The sequence below is a fragment of the Cyprinodon variegatus genome, unplaced genomic scaffold (assembly GCF_000732505.1).
Source record: "Cyprinodon variegatus isolate N-32 unplaced genomic scaffold, C_variegatus-1.0 Scaffold1, whole genome shotgun sequence".
NCBI lineage: Eukaryota > Metazoa > Chordata > Actinopteri > Cyprinodontiformes > Cyprinodontidae > Cyprinodon > Cyprinodon variegatus.
This window is the reverse complement of record NW_015150454.1, coordinates 3022399-3043559: the sequence shown is the minus strand read 5'-3', so window position 1 is coordinate 3043559 and position 21161 is coordinate 3022399. Positions and strand designations below refer to the sequence as shown.

At 36.3% G+C, this 21161-nt stretch overlaps 1 protein-coding gene across 3 annotated transcripts in view; it reads left to right on the top strand.

Moving 5' to 3' along the window:
• LOC107095557 (E3 ubiquitin-protein ligase MARCH8-like) overlaps positions 1 to 21161 on the top strand; it is a 97005-nt gene that overhangs the window by 20120 nt on the left and 55724 nt on the right. For all 3 annotated transcript variants that reach the window (XM_015391811.1, XM_015391902.1, XM_015391736.1), the window contains exon 2: positions 11542 to 11741. In XM_015391811.1, coding sequence (XP_015247297.1) covers positions 11646 to 11741 — 96 coding nt within the window. In that variant the 5' untranslated portion in view covers positions 11542 to 11645. The remainder of the gene's footprint in view (positions 1 to 11541; positions 11742 to 21161) is intronic.

The window sequence follows — 21161 nt, the reverse complement described above, 5'->3', positions numbered from 1 at the left end:
TCGTCAACACATCCATAAGAGAGATCAATATGCTGCATAGAGGTGAGTTATTTACTACTTCTTTTTCCACAGAAGTTGTATCTGCTTTAGTTTTTAAACATCAGTCTCTTTACTCCCATAGATGCTGCTTTACCTTCGTTTTCCATTGCTTTAAGGCATCGATTCCAGATCAACTGGCTTGGATTGTGAGGCATTCATAAACACAGCTTATTGTGGATAGATCAAGCTGGTAATATTAGGGATTTCTAGGACCTGTGAAATAAGCAATGTGATTTGTATAGCTTAGGTCTTCCTGCACTTCGATCCAGTGTGAAAATGCTAATTAAAACAGACAGAGAATCAATCCTGTACCTGATGAGGCATTTTAATAGTAGTACAATTATATGGCCAACTGGAGCCTCCAGTTTTGAAAACCCAGACTGGTTGGTAAATACAACCTGCAAAGAATAGCAACTTTGGGTAAGCAGGGAAATTGCTTTGGTGGAAAAACATCTCTTATCTGGGAGGATGCTAATAGAGTTGCAACAAATAGCAGCTATTTGGAATCAATGCTTCTCCATATGAAACATAAAAGCTATTTACTCACTAACTGATTGTTATGAGGCTTTTTTTCTGTACACCCATCATAAATATAACCATTAGAAGTTTGTAAAACCAAACTTGGACTTGATTTGTCTTGGAAACCTTCGGTCTGAGAGTTGAAGCAACACTGCAGTGGGTTTTTCTCAAATCCAGTTTGCTGTGAAATTCACAATGGCAAAAAAGGAACTTAGTTAACTGGAGGATCTATGATGCTGTGGGGATGAGTTCTTCTAATTTCTCAATAACCTTGTTAAACTACATGGGCTCATCATCTCTGTACAAATGCAAGTACATTTTAAATGAAAATGTAAAATGAATAATTTACTGGACTTTTAAATAAGTAGTCATCCAGACAAAATTAGAAAAGGTTCACAAAGTATAAGATAGCCCTACTTTTATTTCTGTCTCAGTCCTCAATCAAATGGAAAACCTAGGAGTTCGGCTGGGACTATCTGACATCTCTGGCTCTAAAGGCTGAAATCTGTTTATAATGCTGTAAGGCTGTCATATAAGTGATTTTGGTTGAGATACTCTTTTATACATAGATTATTGCTAATGGTTTCCCAACATTAGGGTTATTGTCCAAGATGATAAAGGACTGCCATTAGTTTGAGTATAATGATTAAAACATTTTGTCCATGAGAGCATGTTGCAGCAACAAAGTTTAGTCCTGGTGTTGTGCTTCTCACACATTTTGAAAAGCTTGCAGGGTGTGTCTATGTGCTTCTATCACCCCTAGCTTATTCTTTTTTGTTGTTTTTATATTCATGGATAATCTCTTAGATCAACTTTAAAGCGGATACTTCTGAAGCTGACTTCCTGTAAATGTTGCTGCTGCAATCATACCCAATGTTTTCTTGGCCTGATTATTTAAGTTTAAGATTCCTATCAGAATTTATAAGTTAAAATCCAAATTAAAAAACTTACTTTCATATGATTCACTACTAAAACATTTAAGTTTATGAAAATGCAAACACTTAAGCAGATACAGCTTTTTCTTGGAAATAGGGTGTGCACGTCGACTAAATAGTTATGAAGAGAATTTGAAGCTGAAGAAGATATAACATTAAACACTGGAGCAGATAAATGACCCAAGTATCATTTTTATATGAATGTGTTGAACATTAAGGTAATTTATGATGTTTCATATGTCCTGGAAAGTAACTGTCTGTTAAATTATTCACCATTTTGAAACTGTAAACTATTAAAGCCTCAGTTTTATAAAAGCTTTCGATTTGATAATTTTCTGTTGAAATGGATCATGAGTTGTTACTGAGGCTCTGTTAATCATCTTGTCTAATCATAGCATCATTGAGTTGAAATATCACCAGCAGTATGATGAAATGATTTCCTGTATTTTTTTTTTTTTTTTTTTGCAGATTAATCTTCGTTTGATTATTTTCTTTTGAAAGATGTTTGCTATCCAAACTGGTTTGTGGTAAGAAGTTACCACATATGATTCCTTAATCTACATAGATTTTATTGAACATCAAACAGTTTTCCTATAATTTTCCTTTCTAGCTTAAAACCTTTGAAAAGGCACCTTGACTCTGTCTGTACAGCAGTGATATTAGGACTGATTGATACACAGTAGAGCTTTTCTGCCTGGATGCGCCTCAGACTTGGAGAACAGACCCTCACTCGTATCTTGGATCTTATCTGACAGCGTTGATCTCAGATGGGGGGCCTCTTGGCAAACGGAGTATCAGCAGAGTTCAGCTGAGCAGAACGTGGAGGAGATCTGGCTGTGATTTACCCGGCCCAGGAGAGAAGAAGGAAGGAAATGTTTTCTTTGGTTAGATAAATGTCCTCTAGCTGAACAATAGGAGATCATTTATGTGAAAATTTCACCCTTGTTGATAAGCTTTGTTCTCCTGTGTGCGGGCACAGTAAACAAGAAAGCAAAAGAAGAAAAGTCAGGAGTTTAACATGGTTAATGATTTTTTTGTCTAAAATGAGATGAAAACAATTGATCCCTGTATTGGACCAGATTCCACCTGATCACAACATGTGATCACAGTGGAATGGACTGACGTCTTCTTTTCAATTATTCATAAATGGCTTCTTTTAATGCTAATTGAAATAGAAATACACTGAGATGTGATGTGAGTTTTTTTTCTGCTTTTAAACAGTCTAAGCATAACTTTGAGAAATAAAATAGTTTTCCAAATACTACCATATGGGAAACATCATTAGAAAAAAAAATGTTTTGCATTGCATCATGGTTTTTAAGGATAAAGTTTAATTAGCCACCCTTAGTTTTGTGGTTAAGGAGTTAATTATGGGACGTTAAATATGGGACCATAGAAAATTAGTGATGATTTCCCCTTCTGCTTTCTTTCTTATATGTCCCTTGTTCCCTGTCCATCTCTACATCACACTTAATATATTTCTAAATAACATGCAAATGATAAACAGCAATGTGTCTTCTATTCAAGCAGCACTACCAGCTCTGGTCATTGTAGCTTAGTTTGAGAACCAAGGTTATATGGGACACAAAAGATGACCTAGATTCTCAAAAAGAGCATCCTATTTCCAAACATTTGTCACACAATAAGAACTTTATGGTATTTATCTCATTTATATCACACATTTGTTTTTTTGTTAAATGGAAAATATTTTAACCAACTATAATTCCTCCAAGGTGCATCTTTTATGATGCATTAAAGGGAATTGTTAATTTGTTTGCAGATAATCTACAGAAAATGTCTTGCTTTACCTCACAAAAAAAAGATCAAATCACTGTGAATAAACATTTTCTTACTGTGTTTGATCTAAACTAACAAAAACACTCCAAAGGTTTATTTAATGCATTCTTTTGATGCTGGAATGATGTATGAAACAGTGCAAATATTTATTTGAAAGGTGTTTATACCTTATGTAAATATTTTTAAAGATGGATCTAAATTAATGTACACATTTATATATGTATGCATATATAAGATAAAAATACTATTTACTGCTAAGTTTGTGAACAACAGGAGGTAGATTATAGACACCAGCCTAATGATTCTGAATAATAACCTTTAAATGCTCGTGTTTGTTCAGAGCAATCATTCCTGCAAAAAGAAAACAGGCCTGTAAGAACAGGAACCACAGGAGGTCAGAGGTGGAGAGAAGTGCTGCAGTACTTGTAGTTTTTCATTGTGACCGTGAGAGCCGTGACTGGTAGTCAGCCTGGAGGACACACACCACACACTCATACACACTCACACACCTTGATCATGCATCCGAAGGACTTCCTGACACTTTGACAGAATGAGTTTAGCTTTATTAATCCCCAAAATATATCCTCTTACCACATGTTATGTGTCAAAGGCATTTTTCTGATGGACGCATCTCTCTGCTTGTTATTGTCCAGCAGACTGGGTAGACTTAAACAATACAAATTAGGAATAGAGGAGACTGTGATGAATTTTACTGCAGCTATTTTTGTGGTTGTGTTGTTATATTTGCACTGTAAAATTGGGCTTTTATACACAGCAAAAAGGACTTGATTTTTGCTCATGCCTTGGTTTGCTGTTTTTCTATATTCATACCCGAGTCAGAAAATGTGTACGATATGCAATTGATGACAGTTAACTGGCCTTAAATGTGAGTATGTGTTAATGGTTGTGCGTCAGCTTGTTAGCTTTACTATAGGCTCCAGACCCCCCACCCCCACCTTTACAGGCCTAAACATGATTGAGGTGTAAAAGGCTTGTAAAATTGTAATTCAGATGACTCAGAAACTGGTGATCTATCTTGCTCATCTCGATGGTAAACATGCTGCCTTTTTTTTCAGTGTTGTAAACCTTTCTGACTGAAACATGGCAGGAAATATAATGATGCTGCTTCGAGGCCAGTCCCTCTGGGTTTTAACATTCGCCCCAGCATGTTTTCCTAAACTGTGAACTATTAGTGTGGCACGTTATTATCTTTATATGCTCCCTGTCGATCACAGCGAGTCATGGTACATTTAGAGTTTAATTTAAGCTTTGATAGCAAAAAAGTGTTAGTTTTGCCCTCCTCCAATTATAAGTTTAAAGCTTCAGAATGAGTGGAGAAATGAAGTTGATGTGATAATAATTTATGATGCAAATTTATTTTCATTCATCTACATACAGCATAACTTTTTCTTATTTCCTTGTTATATTGTGTTAGCCCTACAACCCCACATTCATTTTATTTTATTATACTGTATGTGTTTGTGTAACATGGTACAGAACTGTGACCTAGACGGGACACTATTTATATATATATTGTAGTTCCTGAAGTTAGTACTTTTTAGAACCGCTTTGTGCAGTAATACAGTATAAACTGGAGGTATGTTAATGTTGGTCTCTACTGGTTTTGATTAACAACTGAATTAAACTTCCAGTCACGTTGTACAGAAAGCTTCAGAACATCAAGTCTTTGCACAGATTCTCTGTTGGATTTACATCTACACTTTTTTCTATATCAATAAGCTTTCATTATCACAGAAGTTGATGTCTTACTTGGGTGAGTCCTTGTTAATCACTCCTGTTTAAAACGGCTGAATCCCCGCGTGAAATCACTTTGTCCTTCCACTGACCTAACCGGTGCGTCTTTAGCAGACACATTCTGATATGAATATTTTTCTGCGAATGTCTTAAATGGCCTCTAAAAAAAAGAAGTACTTTTTAAGAATGGCTGCAAAATGCATGAGAGTCAAATTTTTGAGTTTGGAACAATTAAAAATTTTAAAAATTGAACCATGTCTAAATGTAAAGCATTTCAAATTAATAGTTTCCTATATTATCTGTCACTTTATTACATGATATTTGACTAAAAATAAATAAAACCCAAAAGATTTAACATAGGGTTTCCGCTGTTGATAATATTTTTGCTAAATCTAAAAAGAAACTTCTAGCAAAAGTACATTTTGAAACCACAAACATTTTGAAAAGGAAAACAAATTTTATTGCACACTTAAAATCAAAAATAAATGGCAAAAACATGTTCAAAAAACAAAAAAAAAGGTAATTCAATGCTTGCAACATTGCGATGTAATTCAAAATATTACATGTAAATATATACAAAATGAATGTTTATTTTTCAAATTGATATATTTCATTGACCATTTTACTGTTTACAGATCGGTAATTGGGTAGTCAAAGGTGCTTGATGAATCTTGTTACAGAATTTGATTGGAGGAAGCTAAAAGTACCATTTGAAGAGTTACACATGATGCATATTTTCAGGTCTTTGATCTTCAATAAAAAAGATTATTTTTGAACAGTGTTGGTTAAGACCAATAATATACCTATTAGCCTCTAGGGGCACCAGACCTTGACTTCCAAATGAAGCACCCTTGAAAGTAACTGAGAACACTGCACTGTTGCAAAATAAAAAAAATTTTCCTCCATGTTTTGAAATCTGACAACAGACCACTTTAAACCAGCAGATTTAAAAGTCATGGATTTACTTATAAAGGCAAGGCCCCATTAACCTCTCTAGATCACATTCTACATCATGTTTTTTGACATCTCTAATGTGTCTCAAAGGAAAACAGACATTAGATGAATAAACAGCCCCTTTCTACACACGTGTGCTTGTGCCCACACACATGATCACACCCTTTTAAAAGTACTCTGGCCATGCATTTGAGGATCTTGTCAGTGTAACCTACTCAAAGGGCTAAGATAAACTAAAATCAAAATCCACAATCCTACACCACAGGTAGTGTTGAATAGTATAGGATAACCCAATGTGACCGGAACTGTCCTTTGTACTGAAAGAGTTTAGGGGAACAAAAGACTTCACCTATTCGGCCAGGCCAACAATTCCCTTTAATGACACCTATTTCAGGGACAGATATGGGGCATTGAGGGCTAACAAAAGAAACCAAACGACCCCCTTTCGAAAGAGGTGGACCCGTTCTTCTGTTTCAATTTGCATGTTTTCTAAGCAAAATCAAAGGTTGGTTGGGATACTGTATAAAGCCTCGAACTCATTGCTATTTCTGACTTTTTTAATTGAAAAAGTTTGCTGGATGGGAAGCGAAACCTCTTCAAATTTGGGAAAAAAATCCAGCTGTTTTTTTTTTTTTTTTACTATTTTGGAATGACTATGACCTGGATGAATGAGAATATTCACCATCATAATGAAAGAGTACCAAATTTATAAAAATAACACTCAAATAATGGACTGAATCCACTAACCACAGCCCTTCAGACACATTCTAACACAGCTTTTATCATAACAGATATTTAGTTTGTGTGAAACTCGCCATTCTTTTTAGTACTTGATTCTGAATGTGTTGCTCTTGGTGACGGTGCGTTTAGACTTAGACTTAGACCTAGATTATCGGTTATTATTGGTTTAACTATATGATGTTCTTGCAATAATTTTTTCCTTTGAAAAATTACTCAACATTGTATTTGATGGGAAAAGGATAACATTTTCTTGACCTGAGAAAAAAAAAAACAGTTCTTTCCAAGCCTGTCTTCTGCTGCTGCAGTGGTGGTTTTTCCAAAATTCGGCAAGCCTTCCTGACGAGAATTTGTGTCACCTATGAATGTGTTAATCATTTCCTTCACTCTATTTATGTGCAACTGACTCTTTTGGAGAGCAATGCTGACTGCCTCTACGCGAGAGAAAAGTTAAGCATAAGCTTTAAAGAGAAATGTGTCCAGAATTTCTGCCATTGCACAAGGAGTCTGCTGACCTCTCCTCCTGTAAAAGCCTTTTCATTGGAAATAAGCTCGTCTAAAAAGTCCTTTTAATACACTTTAGTTTGAGGTTTTCGATTCATTGCAAAGAGGTCGCCTTCACAGTCCAGCTGGCTGGACACAGAGCCTTCAAAGATGGTGCTTCTTTACCTTGAAAACCTTGGAACAAGTAACAAAATGCGCTAGAAGGGGGCTTGGGGGAAGCAGGCAATTTTCCTTGGGTGCTGGGGAATCTCCATGTGTTTTCCAACCCTTAAGCACCCAGAGATTATGAGCCCATTCATCAGAGAAACAAAAATATGTCCGCACAGATAAGTCATATGTTTTATAGCCTAACATCAAGTTTTAGCTTATGCCCCTTTCCTAATCACCGAAAAACCTGTTAAAGACCGGGAACAATTGGCTTTTAGTGGAAGTGGAAACAGCTCGCTAACCTGTCGAGCCAGGTAAAACGACTCGGCAAGCAACCCAGGTTAAAAATTGCCTTCAAATGTCTCAGCTCTGATGGGCATCAAACCCGGGTTGACCTGATAATTTACATGATACCACTGAGTGCAACATACAGATATCAACAACCTGCGCCAGTCACGTCTGATCGAACAAGCCAAAACTACTCTGCTTACGTACGAAAGAGCAAATCTATACCGCACACTTACTACCCCCTGGCTACCTTCTATTTTGCTCTCCATTGTTTACTATCCTGATTTATGTCACACTCGTGACATCATAAACGCTAACCTAACATGGAAGGCCAAAGGTCACACAGCTTGAAAGCATCCAGCTGGCAAGCAGAAAAACCCAGATCAACCCTCTGATTTCAGCGGGAAAGAGGCTAAGGGGAGAGCATGCATTGTGGTGCTCTGGGTCACATGACTCATTTAGAGATGGATTTTATGTCTTAATTAAGTTAAATAAGAGAGTTTTGATAAAGACAGCCTGCATGGAACATCAATACGCACCAAGGGCTGTAGTTTAATCTAAAAAATAATTTACTTTGTCTTGAAGAAATCTAAAATGTGGGTAACACAGTTTTGCTTCAACTACTGCTGGGTTTTTGTTTTTTGCTTTTTTCAGCAAAAGTGAAGTTTTAAAATCTGTGTATTCACACAGATTCATCAATCTGTGTATCAAACTTTTGAAACCTTATTTCTTTTAAGTTAGTCAGGCTTCTGCCTAGCTACAGCAGATGGTTCAGAAGACGTAGGCCAAACGTCAGACATTGACTAAGAAATTATGCTCGAACAAATTCAGGGAAAAAAAAGTCGTTTTTGCTGTGATTTAATTTAATCATTTTTAATTTCTATTAAACCGTTCTTCAAATGGCACTTTTAATTGTTATCTCAAGAGATAATTCTTTAGTGTTACCCTGCACACAGCAACTGAATGTGATATGATATGTGTTATGAACAAAATTAAAACTAAAAGCCTCATGTTTTATTTATACCACTCTGAAATTTGCCTCCTCATATTTTAAAGGTTAAAGCTTCCACAATAAGAGGAATCTGAATTATATGAATTAAGAAAAACAGTTTTTAAAACAATTTTCTAAAAAATATTTAAAAGGTAAAATGACTACAAGCATAATAATATCCTTGCTGTGTCAGCTTTCACAAGTCTCTGTGGCTTTCTACATCCATCGCAATTCTAGCAGGCTTAAAGAAGGTATTTTTGCAGCAACACCTTCATGGCAACAGCTCTATCTCAATCTTTATTTCTGATATACTGCCTTCTTAAATAACTTGGTAAATTGGGACAAGTGGGAATGTTTGTTCGGCTCTTTGCACAACAAACACATTTTTTTTTTAATTAAAGGGTGAGTCTGAAGTTAAACTGTTTTTTTTATTGTGGTGTTCGGCTCTTTTAAGAACAGTGTGTTCTTAACTAGACTTTGCTGTAGACTTTAAGGACTAGGTTGAGACAATTTATAGAAAAACAAGCAAGAAAATCACATTACTCTGCTTCCTTAGTCATCATACACATTATTGAGACTAGTGTGTATTTTTATCCTCTCACTTTATTTCAGTCACCTTTAATGTCATTGTCCCAAATCAAAGAGTTTTCTTGGTAAAACTGGCTTAATTTAACATGGACCATCTGAACCTCCGTTGTGTGTTTTTTTTTTTTTGCATCATAAAGCATCAAGTCGCTTATAGCCTGGTGTTTTACCACAGTAATGACCCAACTTTCTGCCACACAGGCCACAATTAGCACAGTAAAAGTACTTAGTTGTACTTAGTTGTTTTAAACATGAGATGTTTCTAAACGATATGTATATAAAAGACATACAACTTTAACATGTTTAACAACATGGTGTTGGTGGTTATATATATATGATGATGATGATGATGATGATGATTGTCATCATAATAATGACACAATTAAATCAAAAGAAACAAATTGAAATACCATAAGAATTAGAGTACAACGTCAAATAATTGGGATTTTATCATTTTGTGATACAGGACTAAATTTTTCTTTGAGGTTTTCTGTTTCCTTTTTGAAAATTCAAAGCCATCCTGCTGCTAAGCGTAAAGCTGACAGGACTGATCTTAGTGAGTTTCTATCTACTCTAGTTATTGATGGACCCTTATCAGAGACAAATGAGTGCAGAACTGAAGTGACTGATCTGGCTTTCAGTCTGGGTCTTCACTGAACCTGTGTGGCATTCTCAGTCCAAAAGCCTAAGCTGACGCCAACTTCCTCCGCCTGCTGCCATCAACGCTGGTTTAATTTGACTGACCTCCCATCTGTCCGCTTGTGTTTTTTGCTTTCTTTCTTAATCCTGTCATTTTTCATGTACTGAAGCTTGAGGCTCTGCTTGGCAGATCGGCTCATACACAAGCACTTTAACACTCACAACACAGTCAGGCATTTGATGTGAGAAGAAGTCAAGCCTAATTGCTGTCAGTGGACATACAGATGGCTGCATTAAAGGAAGTTAAAAAGGACTATCTTTGTAACTCATGACGACGGTTTCATCCTGCTGCTGCTGGAAACATCTAAGTATGAATCCCACTCACTACTGCTATCTCCCGTGGATAGGCTCCACTCCTACACGACACTTGAGTCTTTAGGGGATCACCTTTACAATGTTTATATACTACTTTTGTTTTTTATTTCTTCACCATATGGATGCTCTTGCTATATGTTACTATAATAGCAGCTTATCTGTGTTGATGGCTCTGGTGTCCCTCATCTTCATCTTGACAAGATTTTCTGTTAGGTTTGATTGCCAATCAAGCAGAGTGATACTACAGCTATTACAGCAGATATCTTTGGAGGAGTGGGCGGCTGCCAAGTTCTGTAAAAAATATAGAAAATGGAAAAAAAGACTCTTTATATCTGGGGAAGATTGAAATGCTCTGAAATATGTTAACACCAGCATCAGCAGAATATATGGCTCCCCAAATCATTACTGACTAAAAACATCCCAACATAGCACAACACCGTAACAAATACCTTGTACGTGCAAAACACGACTCGACAATAAAAACTTTTCTGATACCGAACATGGCAATGTGGATTCTGTACCTCTTCAGTCTTCATCCAGACTCTGGAGCCTTGATTTTTTAAATGAAATGTAAACTTAAACTGAATCAGATATGAAGACCTTGGACTAATTAGACCAGTTTTCCTCCTCCCGCATCTGAAAAGAGGCCTCTGATTGTATCTATGTCAAGGATCTTCCGCCATTCAACTATGATCATGAGAATTAAAGGAAATAAACACTTGTTATAAATTAATCTGTGTAATAAATAATTGTAATATATTGGTTCCACTCCTACAACTGAACTACTGAAATACGTTACAAATGCAGTTTGACACATTTGTAACAGACAGGTACATTGGAAAAACCAGTAAATGAGTCAGAGTAGGTGGTAACCATAAAATGATATATGAAACAAATAATCTTTTACTTTATGATCATAAAACAAAACCAGAATAGTAATTATATCTGCTGAAGCATAACAAAATGAAAGAAGGGAGTTGTAAAAAAAAAAAAAATAGCAAGGACACCTAAAGAAAAGAGTAGTTTTCTGTTGAGTAGGATTGTAATATTTCATGACAAAAGGCTGACAAATGGACTCTGTACTTTACACAGGACACATCTTGTTTAATCGCATGATGGAATCTGATTTCCTAATGTGAACTTCTTAAGCTGAAATGTGATTGAATCAAACTTGCAGAATAGATTAACATTTTTCCTGAAAAAGATTCCCTACAGTTTCTCAGATCTACTTGATGTGCAAATCTTTATGTGATATTTATTTATTTATTCCTGCAGGGAGGATTGGGCAAGGTCTTGAGGGTACAGCCATCATCATGTGCTTTGCTCTGGGAGCTATACAAGAATCGTGTCTGTAAAAACCCTGGTTGGACCCTGCTGGGATGAACATGCCACTGCACCAAATCTCTGTCATCCCCCGGGATGTCACCTCCTCGCGGATGTCAGGGAACGGGAAAGCAAAAGACAAGGACAAGCAGGTATGGGAAAAGAGGCATTATTCATGATGCTTCATCTCAAAGCTGTGCTGCATTACAAGAAAAGTTTATTATCCAACAAAACTGGTTGCAATCTATGTACTGAAAGAGAAACATCACTGTGCAAGCATTAGCCTACACACACACAGTGAGGAAAAAATAAAAATAAAAATACCATGAGGTACAGAGAGCATCCAAATTAATTCAAGCTTTTCATTTTACATAACATCTGCCGCTGTGTTTCAGAGTGTGATAAGAGGCTCCCTCAAAGCATGATGCTAATTAATATTTATCTAGAGGAACTGGAACATTTACAGAATATAAAGATAACATTATTTATGTGATTTTAGTAAAAGATGCATTTTAAAAGTAGAAATAAAAAAGCAAAACCAGTCATAAATGGTCTTTTGTATTGTCTCCGTTGAAATTATATGGCTGATTAACAGCTCCAAAAACGAGGCTATGTAGCCAGTGCTGCATGGTTAATCGGTTGCATCTCCTCTGTAATGATAGTTTGGTATAAAGATAATAAATTTTTCAAGTGAATAAGATCCAAAGCAGTATTTTCATTACTCCTTGGTGAAGAAATCATTGAATAAGCTGAAAGCTATTGATCTTCTCACCTGGTGTTAGAAAAAATAGAGATGGCATGTTAATGTTGGCACTCTGATCATTATTTATATATATATATATATATATATATATATATATATATATATATATATATATATATATATAACTACATTTTCTTTGGGAGTTTTTAATAGTTTTTATATGGCTGCTCTTTCATATCATGTTGTTTTGACTCGGAGAAATGTAAAGTTATTTTACAGGTTAAAGATAAGTAAAAAGGTGCGAAATGATTAATAATTACATGTGATGTGGGGGAAGCAGATTTCATTTGGTGTCAGAGAAGTAAGAAGGTAGTGATCCCATTTGTGCTGATATCTCATCGTAGGAAAAGGGCATTTTCAGAGCCAGTGCTTACAATTTCAGCAAGTGTTTCCTTTCCTGTGGGCTTGGCTGAGAGTTTTCATCTAATGAGCCTGGTCAGAGTCTGGGCAGCCTTTCCCTTTGTGCCTCCGAAATCACCTGTAGGCTCTCTGCTGTTGCATTTTAATGATGGTGCTACATACTGCAGCTTTGTTCAGCACTTTCGCCTGCTTGGTGAGTTTGAAGTTGATCAGTGAAGTCTTTTGTATGAAACTAGTTTTTCACTCATTTGTTTAGACTTTCCTTTTGACATAAGATTTAAAACACAGTTCAGGGCTCCCTGAATCCCTGAGTCATGGAAAGAAGCAATAAAGAAAAATGTTTTAGTTTTCATATTCATTCTTTATTCTGTTATGATGCAGATTTGATCTGTCACTTGTTAAACTAATTTACATTAAATCATTCATCTTTGAATTCCCACATTTAAATTTATTGATCTGCTTGGTTGATTGAACAACAGATAAACACTGAATAAAAAAGACTTAAGTGTCATTTCACAGCTAAACACAGCTGAACTCCTTAGAATAGTTTATCTGTAGAACTTATAGAACAAATAATAAACTTGCCAACTTTAACAGTACAGTTTTTAAGATTTAAAGTAAAGCAGATTTAATAAAAAAAGAAGATGCTCATGCATATATTTTTCTATACAGTAGGTGGCTACAGAGTCGGAGTTTTAGACTCAGGAAGCAACCATAGAAAGGTTGCCTTCAATGTGATAAGCATAATAAGTGACTCTGTTTCCTTCTAATGGAGATTTAATTGTCTGCCTTACTTTTTAACAGTAAAGGTCCAACTTTGGGCCTCTGCTTGGCATCATGTCCTCTATTTCCACGTCTCCTGGTGGCTTAGCCTCTGATTGTAAGTCCCTTAGAAGAAAATAAATGAATGAAGAGCAGTGCTTTCCTCAATCCCTCTGGAAGTATCAACAGCATGTAAAGAACAAAGCAAGTGCAGCAAAAGAGAAAGGAAGATTTAGAGAATCAACCCAGAATGTTGATTAGCTTGAAGGTTCTGGAAGGGTGTGTGTGCTCCTCTCTTGGCATCAGCCTGATGACCATTTTTATTATTTCACTGTCAAACTGAGGACTGTTTGTTCCTAAGTAAGGAAAACTTTCCAAAGCATTTGTATTCCTCGCATCTTTTTTTTGCTGGCAATGCAGTTTAGGACTAAAGTATGAACAGAGTTTAGGTTAAGGATTGGGTTGTACATTTGTAAGGTTTGGTGTTATTGTCAGAATTGTTTAAAAGATAGGGTGGAAAATGAGGTAAAAAACTTACAGGTCAATGGGACGCTACACATGGTCTTGTTTTAACCTTTGAAATGAGCAGCATTAGTAGTTCTCTGGCTTTTCTGTCTTCTGCAGTCAGACTTATGAGTCTCTGGGCTTCGATCAGGCCTGCAGTGAATGGATTTTGCTTGAGGTGACAGAAAAGTAAACCATAACAGAAGGTGGAGAGCAAAAAGGTCAAACACGCACTGAAGGAATGCTCATTGAGCTGTTGGGTAATTTCTTTGCAGAAACACTACAATCAAGGATGTTTGGGTACAGGTCCAGACCACTCACAATCATAATTATAATTACTTTGGTCAATAATGAAATCACAAATAATTAAAATGATTACTTTGGAATTTGGAAAAACTGTGCCTTTCTTGTGAATTGCTTTAATCATGACCGTTTCTCTGATTTAATTTTGTTGAATCCTTCTCTTAAAAAGTTTTAGTTCAAATATTATGCAATTAAACAGATGAATATGGTCAATATTTAATTTTTCTTGAAACGTTTGATGAATGAAAGTAATAAAATCTATTAGAAATAAAAAAAAAATCTGTTATTTTGACCAAATGGCTCACATTTTATTTTTAAAAAATCAAAATACTTCATTTAATTTAGGCAAGTTGTATAAGTGTCTGTTGCAACAAACCTTGTTTTTCAGTAACCCTTATTGTTAAAAAAAGTTTGTAAGTCTGCAGCTTACAACAAAAAACTAATCCTTGATTTTTTTTCTTTCTTTTTCCTACCAAATCCGATTAATTCCTTTTTGTTTATTCTTTCTTCGAAAGAAAATGTCAACTCACATAACTTTCTTTCAAAACCTACCTCATTCTTCCATCGTCCCCTTTGGGACAGGACCTTAATTTAAAGGCTGGTGATATTCAAGCTGTGGGAAATAACAATTATCTAAAATATGACACAAAGTTTGCAACTAGAGGAATTACACATTAGTAAACATTATTATATACTTGTACACAGTAATAGTTCATGTTTAGTACACATTTAAGAACAAAACATGATGAGATGATGTCACTCTGAGCTATGGATGCCCTAGAAGCGCATTGGTGGAGGAAAAAAGAAAAAAACTCTTCTTCATAACCAGAAAATCTGATTAATTGAAAAAATCAATTAATCTGTAAAGTTAAATAATTTCCCCCCCTACCATATTAAGAAAGTTAATCCCAGATGGATCAATAAAATTTCAATTAATATGTAAAAGAAAAATTGCAGTAGTGCTTAGCAGCAGCCCTTCATTTTACTTCTTTAGATGGTAAATATTATCATCTTACAGTCAGTAACCATCAAAGGAATGGATTATATCCAGTAAACTGCAGACTGAGCATCAGAGGATGCAGCTCTGCCTTTATCTTTCTCTACTATTCACTCTTGTTTACACATAGGACCTCACAGGCGATGCCAGGATATTTCGCAGTTTATCTCTCTTAACTCACTTGGCAAACTGCTGCATGATGCCAAAACTTTTGAAGCTGCATGTATTTTTAATTAGAGCAGGGGAGAGCTATGGAGGTTTCATCTCTCAGTAAGTGAGCTACAGAGTCAAGGACGGGGAAGACTGCCTGTTTGTCTTCTGATGTTTATCGGTCTGATAACACCTGATGCCACTGAGCTGCTGGGCTGCTAATAGAGCTTTATACAGGGCGAGATCAAATACCAGACTTCTAAAACAAAAAAAAAAAAAACTTTTAACACTGCCTGTGGGCTTAGACTCTGTTTAATGTGTCTGTCTTTGCTGAGTTAATGAACCACTTCTATTAGATTTCTAAAGGGCTGAAATGACAGACCAGTTGACCATTCCGTCTAGCTAACACTGTTTAGTTTAACCATGGAAATATTTTCAAAAAATATGCAAAAACATGTTTCTCATTCCTTCAGGCAAAAATAAAAAATCACTTCTCAAACATTTGGTGTCCAAGCAAATAAACCCCATGCATATCGCTTTGCTTCAAGGTTTGCAAGTGGAAATACCAAGATAATGGCCTCAGAAGCCCTAAGCCCCGTTATAAACTAGGCGTGAAAGCTCACTTATCAGAGAGAGAAACACTGAATGCTGTGTGACTTGAGTATTTTATTAGTAAACGAACAAAATCAGAACTAACAGGAAACTGTGAGGCTTAAAGTTGCTCTTTAAAAGTAAAGTGCCATCAAATTATCTCTCACATACAGTATGTCTCTACAGCTCACGTGAAGCAACCTCGCTGGCTTTCCTTTTGCATAAATGTAATCATGTGTAAACTCAATTTCACTCCTCCCTCACTCGCACATTGGAATCCGTTGCGCTGGAGATGTTGGGAGTGTAAACAGGTGCATCAGGCTGTGCATGAGGAAGAATCTGGAAAGAGGAGATAACGCTCTGGCAGAATGGGGCTGCCTTTATTCTGGCTGCAGTTTTTAGAAGCATAAGAACATTGCTTGTCAGCAAACTAACCTACTTTCCATTTCACACCTAGTAAATGTGGAAACATACAAGGCAGTCTCCAAAAAAAAAAAAAAACAGCAGTGTTTCAGATTGTTTTTGGTTAAGTAATCAGCTTGTTGACCTTTTCAAACAAAGGTTTAAAACAACATTGTTTTGACGTTGAATGTAAAGATGTCCCAATGCTTTGTTGAATTCAATGATGTGTAAACTTACCGTCCAATATTTTAGGTAAACCTTGATAATAATGGTAAACGGCCTGTACTTATATAGTGAACTGCAAAAAATGTAAATCTACAGGTAAGTATGTAATTTTTTCTTAAAATAAGTGCATTTTTTCTTGAATTTTGGTGGTAAGGGAGACTATTTGCCAATGGAATAAGACCATTTACATTTAAAATAAGAAAAAGTGTATAATATCTAATTATCTTATTTTAACGGAAAAATGTTCATTCCATTGGCAAATCATGTTATTTTCATGCTGAAATTAAGAGTTAATGCACTTATTTTAAGAAATTTGTAGTGTGCTTTTTTCCAAGTCAGGAAACTTGACCAAAGGGCTTCAACTAATTTTGTAAACGATTAATCGTTAATTGGAGTGTAGAGACTGTAAAACATGCCTTTAGCTTTGGCAACCCATTTAGAGGAGTAATTATACCAAAACTATATAAAAAAATAGAATATGTAAACATTTTGAATTTAAGATAAAAATCTTTTTGTATGTCAGTATGCTCTATCCAGAACTCCTCAAGTGGAAAAGTTTTAGTTCCACCTGGTTTCATTTTGCAAAATATCATCTTTAAGGAACCTTTTGCTATCCCATTTTTAAGAGATTAAATTGAAAACATAATCCACAGATTAATAGAATTGTAAAATAATCATCAGTTGCAGCCCCAATTCAGTCATTCACCAATCCACATACACACTGATGGTGGCAAGCTACATTGCAGGCCCAGCTGCCCTGAGGAAGCGATATAATGTCAAGGACCTAATTTTACCTTCAGAATTGGTCTGTTCTTCATGACAGCTTCAACAAGGTGTCATAAACATTCCTCAGATCAACCTACAATGTGTAGAAGCCAAATAAGCTAATTGTATGTGTTTAAGCACCTCTTGTTTATGCACCTAATGGGACTCTGGTGGAGTGTCTAATACATTGGGTGTGAGCTTTGTGATCACATGTCCTGCACTCACCTGTTTGCTTCACCTGGCTGGAGGGATGCAGGATCGGCTGATAATACAATAGCTATCCTGCTATATTTGAAGCTCGTGATGCTGGTTGTCAAGATGAGCGTTGTGTACCTGGAAAACGGATAAGCATACTTTTTGTGTCATCATGCAACTGTTGTTTTCAGCTCAAGAAATGGAAAATTGAGAAGTTTATTGGCAGAAAACATTAATGCAGAACATACATACATGAAGTAAAACTTACATTAAACATTAATGTAGAACAAGCTCATCCTCTATTCTAATTCAAAGTTTTAGGTAACTCCAACATTAGATTGATATGAAAAAAAGGAGAAAACCATGCACTGCATGACTTTAAATTAAGTTTTGCACAACTTTTTTTTTATTATAGTTTTTAAAGGAAAAGTCCTTTCAGCAGGGAATAATCAATGGATCATTAACTCTACCTAAAGTAATTTGTTTGTGAGGATTTAATGAATTTAGCCTTAATGAGTAAAAAAATAGAAACAATAATTTTTGTTGCAATCACTGAGTCTGGAAGTGGCCAATTTTGCCCAAATATAGTAACACCTCAACATTTCAAAGAAGAAAGTTTTCAAGATTACTTGGATAATAGCTCGTAGTGACAAACATGAGTTTTTTTTTTATCATTAGTCTGTTGTGCAATGCTTATTAGGTCCTTTGAATTTAACCTTGCTAATGCAGCAGAATAAGCTGTTGCTCAGTATATTTTTTGAAGGATGTTTTCCCAGGAGCTGCTGTTTTTACAGCAAACATGTAAATACACTTAAACCAATGGCACACCATAGATTGTCATTTGGATGGTCAGGAAGGGGTTATTGGATTTGCTGCTTTCTGGAAGTTGCATCTAGTCCTTAAACCAAATGCAACAGTGACAGAAAAAGCTAAGAACTTCTTAAATTGTGTTTTCCTTCACCATCGGAAAGTGTCCTCCTCTGTATTCACTACAGACACTTCAACTGCTGCTACCATTCCTCTGCGTCTTGTCTCTCTCTGAGTCTTTGTGTGCACACACTCATACACGAGTGTGCACGAACCCACACACATTTGGTGAAGCGGGCTCTGAGGGCAGGTAACATCACACACACACACAAACCCAAGCAGCTGGTGTTAGTCTGGCTGTCTGCGCAAGATTTGCATGAGTCTCCCAGGAGCCACTTGATGGTTAAGTGCAAAAAATGTAATTAAACATGGAGGAGACGACATGACAGTCGGGCCTAAGAGGGCCTTGATTGCTGTTAGGAAGGACTCTGCTTTACCTTGGTAAATACACCATTTCTTAACCTCTTGTAATGGGTTCATGGGGTGTTTTATGCCACTTTAGTCACAGTTACAATCTGTCATATGAAGTTCTTCATACTTCAGTAGATGTGATCCCTAGAGAAGGAGAAACAAACTGGTTAGACCCAATATTTACATGTTCCTTGGCTGCTCTGATAGTTGCTTTTAGGCATGCTGCGAACTTCCTGAATATAAATGGAGTTTGCTGTATTTATTCGATCAGTTTAAGCCATTATTGGGAATTAAATGCTTTTACTGCCAGATGGATATCAAACCCTATTAAAAACTACAATTATGCACTAAACAAATAATGAATATTTGAAGAATGTGCCTACTGTCTGACTTTATTTTTTGTTTAAAATGTACAGGAAAACCCTTTTGAAATACTGGCAGGTTTTCTAATGTGAAACACGTTGTCAAATCTACACATAAATGGTTCACCTACTCAAGTCAACATCGTTCTACAGCAATTTCAGTCCCCAGACCTAAATCGTATCGAAAAGCTAGGGTCTGGTCTGAAAACAAGAATGCATTAGAGCATTTAGGAACATGCATGGCCTAGAGAGATGGTTCACCCTGACTAAATACTTTCCTGTCTTTATGCTACAATATTGTTAAATGTAACAGACATTTCCGCTTGGCAAAAAAGGGATTGTATGAAATGACATACGCCTCCTGCAGTTTAAGGCTTTTTGCACATTCATATAAAGACATCCAACAAATTTGTCCTCTTCTGTACATATTTAGAGAGATTAACTAGTCAGACGAATTAACCCGCTGATTGTAGGAGGGAACTGTACTTTGGAAAGGAAACCCATTTACTTTGCATTTCTCACATGTTGAGTACCACTCATGTAAGGGTGACTCAGGTTTTTATTGGGCTTGTGCCAGAAAGAAATTACTCAAAACCACAGACTGAGACATTTCCAGGTAGGAGACCTGAGACTGGAGAAAGAAAAGGCTTAAATGCCAATTCTCTCATTTCATCAAGGCGCTGCCGCCGCAGCCTCTGCCTCTGCTCTGATTTTCTTTTCAAAATGTATTTTTTGTTTTCTCTCATCCTTGGAGGATGCGGTCTGAGTAGATGCGATACGCTGACTTTATTGTTGTGATTCGTTTGGCTCCAAACACCCTGAGAGCCCAAATTTCTCTCTTTCAGAAAACACTTCCAATGCGTCCCTTCCTGCAGAGCGAAGTCTCATTTTGTGACACTCGGTGGCAGGTAGATGCATCTTCTGCAGCTGGAGCTGTACACCCCAGGCAGAAAACAAATATGCAATGAGTGCACAGACACATAACAAGTCTCTTCTGCACTGAAAGAAACGGATACGTGACAATCAAATTCTTGCCTGTGCCAGAAAGATATTCTGATTTAACCTTTTTAAGTGGAGTTGTTGTATCTTTTAATTTTTAATGAGCTTCATTAAAATCTAGACTCTTCCTGTGTACATATTTTATAATATCCTCCAGTCCTTGTCTTTCTCAGCATTTTTATATTTTTCTTCCTCCTCCTTTCCTTTATTTTTATAATAATCAACACGATTAACTGCGGTAGATAACTGCACCACTGTTCTAAACCATTCTAATCTAAATGTGTCTGTATGTTTTGGGCAATGTCCTGCTTGAAGGTCAACCTCCAAAGCCTGATTCCTGCTGTTGCGTCTAACATGTAGTATTTTAGTATTTAACTTCATCTATCTTTCCTGTCCTCACCTATAAACTAGCCACATAACTGTGGTGATGATAGTAACACAGTGTTATTCTGGTCTGTTCTTATAAAATAAGACATTATGTTTTTTTTTAGCTCTGTTGCATTTTAAAGAGTTGCAAAAAATAAATTAATTCTGAATCCGTTGCAGAACAGACATAGGCTTGTTAAATTAATTGACAGTGACACATTATCCCATGTAAAACTGGTCACAGGCTTCTGTCGAAGAAATGATGTGCATTGCTCTCATCCTCTCTTCCCTTAACTTGTGGGAGTTGCAGCAGCGTGAGCGCTCCGGTACCCTTGGCCTCCTAATTAGCTTTTCATTCAGAGCTGTAGAGGACTGTGGACTGACACTCACTCCCATCAAACAAAGCCAGACAATGAGTGTGGAATGGGCTCACCCAACAGGCACATAGAAGGGCTAGATAAGGAGAAAAAGATGAGGTGAAAAAGGAACGATGGTTTGCTGTAAAACCATGAACCAAACCAGACTCAAGCCTGTTGTTGCTGTAGAAACA